Source organism: Enhydra lutris, unplaced genomic scaffold (assembly GCF_002288905.1).
Source record: "Enhydra lutris kenyoni isolate GAN:26980312 unplaced genomic scaffold, ASM228890v2 scaffoldscaffold43, whole genome shotgun sequence".
Lineage (NCBI taxonomy): Eukaryota > Metazoa > Chordata > Mammalia > Carnivora > Mustelidae > Enhydra > Enhydra lutris.
In genome coordinates, this window is record NW_019154127.1 from 3,052,115 (window position 1) to 3,066,324 (window position 14,210).

The window sequence follows — 14,210 nt, forward strand, 5'->3', positions numbered from 1 at the left end:
CCCAGCCGAGCCGGCGGGCCGCGGTCGAGCGCGATGCCGGCGGCGGCCGGGGATGGGCTGCTGGGCGAGCCGGCGGCGCCCGGGGGCGGCGGCGGCGCGGAGGACGCGGCCAGGCCGGCGGCGGCCTGCGAGGGAAGTTTCCTGCCGGCCTGGGTGAGCGGCGTGCCCCGCGAGCGGCTCCGCGACTTCCAGCACCACAAGCGAGTGGGCAACTACCTCATCGGCAGCAGGAAGCTGGGCGAGGGCTCCTTCGCCAAGGTGCGCGAGGGGCTGCACGTGCTGACCGGAGAGAAGGTGAGCCGCCCGGGGCGCGGGGTCCCCGGGCCCTCGGGGCGGGAGGAGCGGAGGGGACCCCGCCGGGAGCACTGCACCGGGAGTCAGGCGGCGCAGTCCCGGCCGGGCCCCTCCCCTCCCCTTTCCCCCTGCCTTTCCTTGCGGGTGGGGAGAGGGGACGAGTCCATCGCGCGCGCACGCCCCCGCGACGGAGCGACCGGCCTTTCCCGACGGGCGGTGTGGGGTGGGCTTCCCCGGGGGGCGGCTGGTTTACCCACGAAGCCACCCGCAGCCTTTTTGCTCCTCGAAGGGCGCCGCCTGGTGGACGCCAGCGCGGGGGGATGGTGGAGGTGCTGCGTTCTTGCTGTCCCTCAGGGGTCCCGGATGCTTGGAGGGGCAGGAGTCAGGCCGTTGTGTCGCGTGGGCCGTTACTCTGAGGGTGGGGGAGCCGCTTGGCCAGCCCTTGGGGAAGCTTAGACTCTGATTCCCCTCCTGGGCTTAGGAGGTGGGGCAAGGCCGGGACGCCCAGGGACATTTTCCACCTGTAGGCTGGCACAGCTAGGGAAGTTTTTCGTGCTCAGATGAGGGTTTTCTGCCTCCCCCCCCAACTCCCTTTCCCTCCCACCCCTGCTTTCCGATCTCACCCACCCCTCCATTCCCCAAGCATGCCCATCTCCTTCCCTCCATCCCTCCTCCATTCTTTTCAGCCAATGGGTGGGAGCTGCAGGTACCGAACTACACACGGATATCCCCAGGCTTTGGGGTTTGGGAGGTGCCTTCAGATCTTCCAGGAAGAAGGGAAAGCAAAGGAAGAGCCCCAGAGACCCGAAGGGGCACAGCCTTCCCCCCTCCCCGGAGAAGTTAGATGGTTGTGAACCCCTGGCCAGGTGTTGCCGCGGTAGCTCTAAGTTGTAACTCGGATCTGCGAGAAGAAACCCAAGATAGGATGACTTGTTTTGCAGGGAGTAGTCCAGACTCTGGGTCATCCCAGGTGGGGTGGTGAGGCTGCCTGGCAGTTGCCCAAGTTTGGGGCAAGCTCATGGTCATCTCAGACTCAAGGCTTCCCCTACTCCTCGTCCCCCCCCCCCCAAAGGCTTGGAGTCTCCCAGCCTGGCCTGGGAGTAGCCCCTTTTGGTGGCTCATTGATCATGGAGGGATCAGCATATGGGGTAGCGGGAAGCTGTAGGCTTCCTACCTACCCTTCTGCCCATGGACTTGGGATCCTCTGCGCAGCCTGGGAGTTCCTGGGAGTGCCAGACTGTGGAGCTCCGATTCTAGGGTGAACTGCCTTGCCTTCCTGTCCCCAGCCTCACCCAACTTTGGTTTTCCTGCTCCTTTTCCCACTGGGTCTGGAAGCCCCTTGCATTTGAGTGCAGGTCTCCATCACCCTTGTCATTTGTCCTCTCTCCCTTCGCTGCTCCCCATTCCGGTGGGGTACCTTTGTTTTGCGTAGGTGGGGTTAGAGGGAGTAGTTTAAAAAGTGCCTCTTGCTTGAATTTCCATGTAAAAAGGGAGTGCACAGAATTAACTCACTGAATTGAGTAACTCTTCAAAGACGAAGAAAAAACACTCCTAACCTCATTCTAGTTCAAGGGGAGCACAGCATACTTTCCTCCTTTGGTTTGCAGTGGGCCGGCCAACTTACACATCCCGCTGGGGTGCACCGCTGAGGCCCCCTCGCCAACTACAGTGGGCTCACTTCCCCATGCCTGGGCAAATTCCTGTTGGCATGGGTAGTAGACCTTTGTTTTTCCTTTGAAACATACAGGATTCTGTCTGGTTGCGCACGTTCCCGCTTGAAACTTAGCAAAAAGAGACGAGACCGTATACTGACAGCATATGGCCGGCATTAGCGGCACATTCATCTCGCCTGGCCGGCTGCTCGGCCTCTCCTGGCTTCTCTTTCCACTTTCCCATGCCCCATTGTGCCTCTGGCTCCTCACTGGTGCGTTTTGCTCCGTAACATAAGGCTGTTGGCCTTGGCTGAACTAGGCGAGGATGCACTCCGAGCTCAGGCTCTACTCAGGGCTTCAAGTGCTCCGTGCTGGGCCCAGAGGACAAGCTGGAATGCAGGGAGTTCTTGCCTAAATGGGTTCCAGATGGGTGTTCTGCACCCCTAGGTGTCCATGTTCTTCCTCTCCCGTCTTATCTTTCTTTTCTTTTTTTTCCAAGATTTTATTTATTTTAGAGAGAGTATGCGAGTGAGCTGGTAGGGTGGGAGGGGAGTGGCAGAGGGGGAAGGAGAGAGAGAATCTTCAGCAGACTTGCTGCTAAGCAGAGCCAACCGGAGGCTTGAACCCACAACCCTGAGATCATGACCTGAGCTGAAAATCAAGAGTCAGACACTCAGCTGACTGAGCCATCCAGGTGCCCCTTGCCTTCCCTTTCTTAAGTGAATCTCACCTAGTCTCCGGAAGGGGAGGAGACCATTAACTGGCTGTCAAGTTGTCATTCTTTTTTTTTTTTAAAGATTTTATTTATTTATTTGTCAGAGAGAGAGAGGGAGAGAGAGCAAGCACAGGCAGACACAATGGCAGGCAGAGGCAGAGGGAGAAGCAGGCTCCCCGATGAGCAAGGAGCCCGATGTGGGACTCGATCCCAGGACGCTGGGATCATGACCTGAGCTGAAGGCAGCTACTTAACCAACTGAGCCACCCAGGCGTCCCTCAAGTTGTCATTCTTGACTGCTTGATTGGCTCTAGTCATGAGAATCAGTGCTTCGGGAGTACAAGCATCATGAGACATCTGGATTTTAGTTCACTTAATTGTCGGCTTTAAGGAAACAATGGGTGTCATTCATAGCTTTTATCTCCCGAATCCAACACCTTTAATGCTTAACTAACAGATTAGGGTTTTGGCAGATCACAGATATTAAAATGTCTGTGTGCGTGAGGGCATACGCACGCACATGCACGCGCATGCATGACCTTGGGAGGGATTACTGAGTTCATGAGCCCCATCCACACTCGCCTTCTGCATATTGTCTTACTAAGCCCAAACGGAGGTGAAGTCAACCTCCTGCTATGTGCAGCCTTGCCCTCTTTTCACAAGGGGAGCAGTAAGAGGGTTTTCAGGCTGGCGAAGGGGTACTTACATGAACGTAGCAAGGGGAGACCTTAAGGTGACAGTACCCCAGGGGAAGGGAAATGAGGTGTCCCTCCCAGGGGGTGATGTGAATGGTCCTTTCCAGCTTCTACCCCCCTGAATACTGCCCCCCTTTTTGGGGTGTATTCTTTGGATAGAGCCCTCCACTTTCATTGCTGCCTTCCTTTTTTAAAGGACATAGACCACAGTGGAAGGGAAACTAAGTCATGAGCACTGTAGTAAGAAATGGATGCACGGCCCCACGCCGTCCCCCGAGGGGCAGGCCCCGGGGCATCTTGTGATGGGGAATCCGTTCATGCAAAAGCTGAAAGGTGGGATGGAGAAAGGGAAGAAGAGCGGGTACCCACATTTGGCCTGCCTCACAGTTGCACTCAAACTATGTACTGCGTTTTGGGTGATTCATGCCAAAATCCAGAGTGCTGCTGGTTTAGGTGCATAGGATGAAGGTGTGTGTGTGTGTGTGTGTGTGTGTGTGTGTGTGTGTGTTAATTATGTTTCACCTCGCTGCACATTTCCAGAAAGATTTGGGCAATATCCTCTCTCCCTGGCTTGCTGGGAATTAACGGTCCAAGATGACAGAAAACCACTGTTCCCTGACTTTCATCTCAGCCTTCAATCCTATCTCATCAAGAAGCTTCCTTCAGCCACTGCTGTCTGCTGGGCAGTCTTTTGCCTGCCTTTTTCCTCTGAAGTTGTTTGAAAGTCATTTGGATCTACGTGGCGCTGTTGCTGCTTGAAAAAGAAAGAATGGGTTTGGGTGACATCTACTTTTGTCCTCCTTTAGCTTTGAGTGGATGTCATCTCTCTTCATATGGCTTTAAAAATAAGTAATTCACCTGGTCATGTGAGACTCTTAACTGGTATGTTCTTAGGGCACAGCGTCTGTAACTCCAGGAAGCTGATGATTGGAGGAGGAAAAGGGACTACAAAATCTGATTTTGAAGAGAATTCACTGTGGCTTTGAGACAAAGAGCAAAGTTGATGAACCGGGGGTATTGAGTGATGACTTTGAAAGACCCAGAGAGGCTGTGCTCGCTGCCCTGAAATTGGTCCCCAATACCTATGCAGTGTATCATTTTGGCACATAATAGGTTATTAGTATATTTTTTTAAAAGACTCACCAGCAGAGACAAACACGGTATATTTCAGGTAGAGAGTTAGTTTTAGAGGCAAAGCTGCGAAGAGGACAGGGGTTGATGCCACAGAGGATCTCCTTTTGTGATTAAGTCTTTCTAAGCTACAAAGTTGGGTACATAAATGATTGGGTAAGGTGTTTAAATATCTTGTTCTAACCCTTGGTTAAAGAAAAATAAACCTGTTTATCACTTTTGTTGGAGCTATTTCAGGGCTAAAAATAAGGGTTGCCTGCTTAGTAAGTTGCCAATAATTATGCTTGGAGCACGACAGTGCCAGATACCTGGAGTGAAGGAGTTACTAAAAATACAATTTACTATGTTTTGCAGAACAGGAAATATGACTAATTTTAGAGATGGCCTTTTGGCAGATCTGTTTTTAGCAAGTGTTTCTGAAACAAACAGGTGCTAAATCCTGTATTTTTTTTTTTTTTTTTGAAGTGCTAGAAATTTAGGGGTAATAGCTCCGAGGAACAAGAAATGCTTAGAGAACTGGAAATTCCTATTAATCTGCAGCAGGGATTTCTTGGCAAGAAGGAGGCGTTTGGTGAAAGCACCTGCTCAGCCTGGCGTGTGTGACAAGGCAGTGCCTGTAATTTCCGAGATTGGATGCCGCAGTTGCGGCACATTCTTTCTGAACTTCCTGCCCCGTCTCATCTTTTTGAAGTAAGCGTGAAGGGTGGAAATTGGCACGTAGGGCTCCGTGCTTAGTGTTCATCGAGGCGCAGGTCCCGTGGGCTTAAAAGGGAGCTTAGGGATCAGCACCACAGTGCTGCGCGGAGCCCACGGAGAGCCGTCCAACCCTCAATTTTCTTTGCAGGTGTTGAGTCACCGTAAGGGCTGGGGGCAGGGCTTGAGGACAGAGATCTGCAGGCTGCGGGCAAGCGGCAGCTGTGTCGTCTGCCCCAGGGAATGGGCAGGCTCTGGGTGTCCTCAGTGACCGGGTAGTTTGGGCATGAAATATCTTTTCCCTTGGGACATACGCCCCCTCTCCATTATTCGGGGTAACCCGGTGACCTGCTCTTTGGGCTGATGGAAATGCATAAACAAACCCGCAAGCCTTATTCTCAGCAAACTGGCGAGAGCTTTTCTTCTGCTCAGCCTGGGCCCTCCCTGGCCACTTCCACATGCAGACCTGAATTGAATTTTGCGCTCTCTTTTGGGGGGCCGCTGTCTGGTAGGGTGACCGGTAGGAAAGAGGTGAGCCACGGGGCCTGAGTAGGACCAGAGGAGGTTGATAATGTGTTGGAGGGAAGGAAGGGCTACTGCCTCTCCTTGATCACAAGGGCCAGCCCTCAGGGGTGTGGTGTAGTGTGTTTTGTGGTTTATCCGGCACCCTCCATGCATTTTCTCACCACACGCTTGCAGCGGCCCTGGGCAGCTAAGAAGCCACTTGCTAGGGCTCTTACTCCCTGTACGGATGACGCGGAGGAATGGGGAGTAGATTTCTCCCTCTGACCTTCTCTTCTCTCCCCTTAGGGCTGCATAACAAATAACCATAAACCAGGTGGCTTAAATTTATTCCCTTCCAGTTCTGAAAGCCAGGAATCCCAAATCCACGGGTCAGCCGGGCCGGGCCCCCTCCAGAGAGTCTAGGGGAGGATCCTTCCTTGCTGTTCCCATTTCTGGTGCTCACCGCCCATCCTTGGCATTCCTTGGCTTGTGGCTGTGGGCTCCAGGCTCTACCTCCGTCTTCACGTGGCCTTCATCCTTCCGTGTGTCACCTCTGTCTCCAAATTTGCGTCTCCTTATAAGAACACCAGTCCTTGGATTTAGGGCTAACCCTGAGCCAGTAGGACCTCGTCTTCCCTTGATGGCATGCAAAGATGCTGTTTCCAATAAGGTCCCACTCACAAGTGCTGGGAGTGGGACCCGAACATGTCTTTTTCTGGGACCCAGTGCAGCTCGCAGCGCCCCTGAAGACTGTGAAGCTTGTGTTGCCCGGGGTTTCCTGGGAAGCAGGCCTTGAGGGGGACAAGAATGTGGTCTCTGGGAGTATCCTCACACGGGGACTTTGGAGGGGAGGGGAGGTGAGGGAGGGGCAGAGCAGCATCGGGCAGGGGGAGGAGTTGGGCTCCAGTGCATGGGGTCTCTGCCCGGGCCATGGTGCTGAGATGGTCTTACACAGGTGTCTGAGTTGGTGTGAGGGGACCTGTCACTGGAGGGGGGCTGCCCTAGGAAGGGGGCATGGCCTTGGGCACTTGCTGAGGGCCGTTTCTGGGGGGCTCACAGCTGGGAGCCAGCAACAGCAGGGAGGAAATTCCTTAGCCTTGAAGCGGGGGAAGCTGGGAAGCATGCCCGGTGTCCACGGGATAGCTCCGAACCCATGTCCCATAATCTCAAAGGCAATAGATAGAATTTATGGTGGGTGGTTGAAAAAAAAGAAAAAGGGGACTATTGTGGGAGATGAAAACCGTTAAAGGAGCAGTGGCCCCCTCTTGACTCGGACATAACATGCCCTAAGTGTAAGCACCTGTGTAGAAATACGGCTTGGGACCCTCGGGGTGTTTTGTCTACCCGAGAAAGCCCCCTGGGGAGCAGTGCTGGTGGCAGGAACGGCAGGCCTTGGTGTTTGGAATCACAGAGGTCAGCATGACACTTGTCACTCTCTCCCCGCTTACCCCCAAAGAGGCTTTGTCTTCCCTCAAAGTGCTTCTCACCCCCTCCATTAGTTTGCTGGGGCTGTTCTAACCAAATGCCACCAACTGGATGGCTTCACCACGAAGTTACTGTCATAGAGTTCTGGGGGTTAGGAGTCAAGATCAAGGTGCTGGGCGGAGTTGGTTCTTCCTGAGGGCTGTGAGGGAGAATCTGTTCCGGGTCTCTCTCCTTGGCTCGCAGATGGCTGGCTTCTCCCTGTGACTCTTCCGTCATCTTCCTCGTATGTGTGTCCGTCTCTGTGTCTGCATTTCCCAGTTTTAGAAGGACACCGGCATGTTAGGTGTCTAATGACTTTACTTTAACTTGATTACTTCTGTGAAGACTGTCCAAACAAGGTCACATTCTGAGGGACTGGGGGTTAGCACTTGCTACGGTCCGAATGCTTGGATCTCCCTAGAATTCATATGTTGATGCCTACGCCCCAGTGTGATCATATTTGGGGGTGGGGCCTTGGGGAGGTGATCAGGCGGGAGGACGGAGCACCCACGAATGAGACTGGTGGTTTTGTACAAAGAGACCCCAGAAAGCTCCCTTGACCCCCGCAAGAACACAGCAAGTAAACACAGCACCAGACACCACACCAGACCCCAAATATGCCAGCGCCTTGATCTTGGGCTTCCAGCCCCCAAACCTGTGAGAAATAAATTTCTGTTGTTTAGAAGTCAACCAGCCAATGGCATTTTCTTATGGTAGCTAGGATGGATTAGAAAAGGCTTAAACATATGAATTTGGGAGGGGGGGGTTGAAATTCAGTCCATAACACTGCCTGAGCCCATGGTATGTATTTATGTGTGGACGTGTTTACTGTTTGTCTCCGCCCTGGACTGTCAGCCCCATGAGGACGGGCTCACTGCTTTCTCCCTGGTGTTTAGAACCTGGAACAGGGAAGGTCCTCAGTCAATATTTTTTTTTAGTGCATCAGAGAATGCTTTGATGTCTCCCAGGACAGGAGGGCAGGGTCCTGATGACAGTGCCCAACTTAGCAGGGACTGGCTGCTGGCACCGTGTCTCCGCTCCTAGCAGCTCGAGAGTCTGCCTGTGTGAGGGTGTGTAGAGGGGACCGGCTGTCCAGGTGGCGTTCCTGGGGAAAGATCCCAGCCCCGGAACAGCTGCGCCTTCGGCAGTGATGTAAGGAAGGCACCTGGACATCGGAGCGACAGGTGACCAGCCAGAAGCAAACAAGTATTTTGCAATCACGGGACTGTTAATGGACCCTCAGCTCTTTCCTGGGAAAATGTACCAACGCTGCAACAGATGGGCGAAGTTGCTATTTGCAAACATACATGTTTTTGGATGTTTCCCATGGAGATATATGGAGGTTTGGATCTGTCTCTTTGACTATAATTTTTTAATAAGTTTATCAGCCTCTGTAGCCAAATGCCTGCCAAAACACTTGGCAATCCTTCTTGCTCCTCTCGCCTGTTCTCTGAGCCGTTGGATGCTTTTTCGTCTCCCTATTTGCGTTACTTCTTACATTTTTATCTCGTTGTCTTACTTCCCATCCTGTGGCTTTTCGGTGAGGGGTCTGGCTTGCTTTCGGCCTCTGTTTAGCTACTCTTGTTCCATGACACTCCTCTCTTGGTCACTTTGTGCCCTTTGCCGGAGCTCTGTGAATATAACACGGGAGACGGACGGCAGTGATGGGCACCCATGGAGCACGGAGTGGGGTGCTGGGGGACAGAGGGAGCACCTGCCCTCGGGGAGTCTCGCTGTTTCTGTGGAGGATGAAATTACACTCCCAGCGAATCTTACGTTTACCTACAGCAACACAGGGATTTCAGGAGCTCCCAAATCACCAAAACCCTACAGAAAAGAAAGTGCCCGCCCTTTGCTTTCCCCACGCGGATGTAATAATAATTACGAGCATTTACGGCTCTCACACGGTCTGCTAGGCTGTGTCCTGGATGCTTTGCTGCGTGATATAATTTCTCCCTTACAGGGGCCCTTTGTGGTAGGTACTTTTGTATTAACTTTGCAGAGTGACCCGCCGTCCCGTGGTGCCCAGGGCTCTCTCAAGTTTAGCAATGAAAATCCCGCATTTTGGGAAACCCGTCAGATCACGGCAAAACCAGGTTTGCTCGAGAGAACAGTTCATCAGAGTGTTTGGAATCATACCAAGGGTTTTCGAATAAAAGTTTTAGTGAGCAGCTAATCGGGTCATGAGTCAGCAATGAATGAACCAAAGCCCAAAGTCCTGGGCATGGCTTGGGGTGGGGGGCGGGGCGCTGCTTGTTGAGGATGACAATCTCCATGTGTGGTCCCGGGTAGTGAAGGGTCCCCTTCCCACCTGTCCGCTTTACTGTGCCGGGTTCACCGTTCCCTCCGAGTCTCTGAGCATGGGCAGCAATCGTGGTCTGCCACCTTTTATAAGTTCACTAGGACATGAGGACCTTGAACCTTGCACGCACGTGCATGGGTGCATATGTGTGTATGCCGTGCACACATAAATGTCTACACAGGTACGCCAACGTGTGTGTATCACACATTCTATATTAAATAGAAAGCACATCATACTATGCTAAATATAAATGCATAATTTTTTAGCAGCAGATTTTCTTTTTAAGATTTTATTTAATTATTTGAGAGAGAGAGAATGAGAGAGAGAGACAGAGTGAGAGCATGAGAGGGGCTAGGGTCAGAGGGAGAAGCAGACTCCTCGCTGAGCGGGGAGCCCGATGAGGGACTCGATCTGGGGACTCCAGGATCATGACCTGAACCGAAGGCAGTCACTTAATCAACTGAGCCACCCCGGCATTCTAGTCTTAGTTTTGGTACCTTTCGTTTGTGCTGGAGGGAGGAAAATCTCCACGAGGGGAGAGAGGAGTTTGGATCAAATGGTGAAGTTGCGTTTAAGTCCATGTCTTCTGTAGCTCACCGAACAGTCCATTACAGTCTTCTTGTAAAACTGCCCTCCTGCAAGAGTGAACACAAGTTATTTATTAAAAACAAAGGAAAACACCCAGGGCTTTCACTGTCCTTATTATGCAGACCAGCTGGACCTTGACCAGCTTTTTCCAAGCTCTGTCTGGGCTGAGAAGGGGTATCCGAGGCAAATGGAATGAGGAAGGGCCCAGGTGAGCAGAGGCGTCAGGGCAGGCTGGCTGTGGGGTCTGGGAGCAGAATGTTCTAGAATTTTATCTGAGCCTCATGTTAGTGAAACCAAGTGAATAAAGGTAGTGTTCTCACTGATGTAATCTGGTTTTCAGTTGGAATTACTGCTGCCCCGATTAGAAGCCTTGCTTTCTAAGTGTAGTCTTATTCCGGGGTGAAAATTTAATTAGAGAAAGTGGTCTCTGACTCAGTTCTCAGTTGAACATTTGTATTTAGGAATACTAAAAAACAAAACAAAACAAAAAGACTTGTTTTGAAAACACTTCTCCAGGTTTCTAAAGTGTCATTCCCACAGGATGACATTTCATTCTATTAAAAACTAACATTTGTGAGCCGTAGTTGCAATTTCAAGCCCAATTTGGTGTAATGTTTGAAACGTGAATTTCCCTCTGGAGGGAACGGCTCTATGACTGTTGTACTCTCACCTGATTCATGACTCTAGATGCCCTTTTCCTAGATCAAGAATGAGCTTTTTTTTTTTTTTTTTTAAATATTTTATTTATTTATTTGACAGACACAGATCACAACTAGGCAGAGGGGCAGGCAGAGAGAGAGGAAGGGAAGCAGGCTCTCCGCTGAGCAGAGAGCCCGATGCAGGGCTCGATCCCAGGACCCTGGGATCATGACCTGAGCCGAAGGCAGAGGCTTTAACCCACTGAGCCCCCCAGGCCCCCAGTTTTCTTCCCTTTTTTTTCAGATTCCTTAGAACAATGGTCTTTTTTTTTTTTTTTTTTGAGTAATTATACATGAGTTTTTATCTGTGGTTCCTTGTGAGAAATAAACAGAAACACAAAGAGGGAAATAAAAATCAGCCATCATCACACAACCCAGCACTAATCACTGTGAACATTTTTAGGTGTTTGGGTTGCATACACATAAGCAGAGCTATGTATACAGATACATGTACACATAGTTGATTTTTCCCCCTTTGAACCCATTTGCTACAAAATTGAGATTCCAGCGTTCTTATTACTCTCCCCCCACCTTAATATGAGAATATTTTCTCATGTTGTTAACTATTCTTTTAAAATTTGATTTTTGGTGATAATCAGCATTCCATTATTTAGAGTTACTGTAATTTTACAAGCTCGTTCCCTGCTGTTGTCCATTGAGGTTATTTTTGGCATTTCCCTACATAAATGATACTGTGTTACTGTCCTTGTATGTACATCAGGAAGCCATTACTTAGGATAAATACTTAGAAGGCTTTTGGCATATTGCCAAATTGCACTTTGGAAAGATTATATCAAGTGACACAATCTATGGAAATGACTTTTAAAAAAGTGCATTTTGGTAATTACTAGGGATAAGCATAATTTGTGTACTTGATTGAAAATTTGTATTTCTTCATCTACTCATTATTGCTAATATCCCACCCCCTGTGTTTCTGTTTGTCTTATTGATTTCTGCAAACTTTTTACATGTTAAGGATATTAGTTGTTTATTTTTGATTCTTTGCAAATATTTTCTCCTAATTGGTCATTTGTCTTTTGACTCATTTTGTGTCTCCTTCTTTTTTGAGGGAGGGCAGGTAGAAATTTTAATTTTATCTAGTCCAACCAGTTATTCCCCCCCACCCCGGTTTTCTCTTATTTTTTAAGCTTAAGTAAACTAGAGTGTTTGTTACTAGTTTGGCTTTATAAATTTCTTATTGCTAAATAGTATTAAGACTCTTGCCAGTGTTTCATTGTTGTGTGCAGAAAACTCTTTGTGTTGTTGGTTGGGAATTTTTGACTCTATTTTTTACCTGGTTGCAGTGGAATCTAATGGTATCATGTGCTAAAGCACAGGTTTTAGGGGAATGCCTATCTTGGGTCCCTATCACCTTTCTGCTACTTAGCTGTGTGATCTTGGGCAAGGTATTCAAAGCCTCCAGACTTTAACTTCTGTGTCTATAAAATGTTAATAACTCTGGACGCCTGGGTGGCTCAGTCAGTTAAGCCACTGCCTTTGGCTTAGGTCATGATCCCAGGGTCCTGGGATTGAGTCCCATATTGGGATCCTTGCTCAGCGGGGAGCCTGGTTCTCTCTCTGCCTCTGCCTGCCACTCTGCCTGCTTGTGCGCTCTCTCTCTCTCTCTGACTAAATAAATAAATAAAATCTTAAAAAAAAGTTAATAACTCATAGGTATTCAATGGGGATTTGATATTTTATATATATTTATATATACCTGAGCGTAAAAACATATATATACGTATATACATATAGATAATGCACATACACATACATGTATGTGATGTACATATATATAATATGCAGTGTACACAAATATATTTTATATATGTACGTCTGTATAAAGCACATATTTATTCTGAAAATATATTCAATATCGGGGCACCTGGGTAGCTCAGTGGGTTAAGCCTCTGCCTTCGGCTCAGGTCATGATCTCAGGGTCCTGGGATCGAGCCCCACATCGGGCTCTCTGCTCCAGCAGGGAGCCTGCTTCCCCCTTTCTCTCTGCCTCTCTGCCTACTTGTGATCTCTATCTGTCAAATAAATAAAATCTTAAAAAATATAAATATATATATTCAATATTAAGTCAGTGAACAAGTGGCAGTTGGTTATTCTCTTCTGTTAGACTTTCACTTTTGTATTTAACCTTAAGGTAGGTGTGAATGAGGCTTTTTCAGATGGTGACAAATAGATGCTCACTGAGTTTATCATGGGTGATGGAGGTTTTTTTTAATGGTGTCTACAAGAGACTCATTTTAAAAAATTAATTATTTTTATTAACATATAATGCATTATTTGCCCCAGGTCTATGAATCGTCAGGCTTACACAGTTCACAGCACTGGGTGACGGAGTTTTATTTTAGGTGTGAAGGGAAGTGAGGAAGATTAGGGCTGTGCCTCTCAGGGCTGCAGTCAACACCTCCCTGAGGACCTGATGGGCCTCTCAGCACCCCAGGGGGCCTAGATGCCTGCATTTCTAGGATCCCACTTCCCTCCTGGAGCTTCCAGCAGCTTCTATGGCTCCTTGGGAATATTCCTTTGGCCGTCCACCTCTCTGCCTCACAGCTTGGTACTATTGATGGCTTCTCTGCTGATTGGTTTTTACTACCAGCACTTTGTGAGTATTACTGGATCCCTTACCTTTCTTAAATTGGTGACAGAGTGCTAGGAAGATATGATCGTTGAATCTTTACTGGCCTTACTTTCTGGTCACCTTCTCGGGACGGAGCAGCCTTTAACAGTAGGAAGTTATTTTAACGATGAAAGAAAGAGGAAATCTAATGGTAGATCCCCACCGAGTTATCAGATCGGTATGGTGTGGAAAAATTTATTGGACAACTTAATTCCTGATGTTTTGGTTTGGTAGCCAACCCTGTACTCAACACTCAACAAAACATGTTACAGTCTTTAGGGGTTATGATTTCTTCTACATTTGTGGTTTTGAAGATAACCGTGCTACGTTTGCCCACTGGCTGTCTGCTAGAAGTCCCCGTTATTTCTGCTGTGATCTAAGACCTCTTTAGATTTCAGGACTGGGATGAGGATTTTGTCTTGGACTGTTATCGCCGAAATTTCTGTGTTTCCGGCTCTTACAGTGTCTCCCAAACTTCCCCCAACCCAAAAGCTCCTTTATGCATGTACCTTTTCAGCCACATTTGGCTGCCAGTTTGGTCCCAGGATGTGCGAATAGACTATCGATTGTTTCCTGCTGCCTTTGGGACAGGAATACTTCTTGAATTAGGGCTAATTTTGGAGTTTAAGTATTAAATGTCAGATTTTGAAGAAAGCATGTCTGAGATCTCTTTGTTGTGGAAGAGAAGGTCATGTAAGGCTTAGGGGAAGGGAGAGGAAAACAGAAAAAAGCTGATGACTTCTTGCTTTTTGAAATCATTCCCTCTGCACCCATGGAAAACCCTTCCCACTTTCAGAACGTCCTTTTTAAGATAGATTTCCTAATCTAAAGCCATTTGCTAG

General features: G+C 49.1%; 1 protein-coding gene across 1 annotated transcript in view; it reads left to right on the forward strand.

Annotated features, from left to right (window-relative positions):
• The first annotated feature begins 33 nt into the window (after positions 1 to 33).
• The window catches only part of LOC111155709 (hormonally up-regulated Neu-associated kinase), a 98,754-nt gene continuing 84,577 nt past the window's right edge, over positions 34 to 14,210 (forward strand). Inside the window, exon 1 of the mRNA XM_022516029.1 lies at positions 34 to 294. Within this exon, the coding sequence (XP_022371737.1) occupies positions 34 to 294 (261 nt within the window). The remainder of the gene's footprint in view (positions 295 to 14,210) is intronic.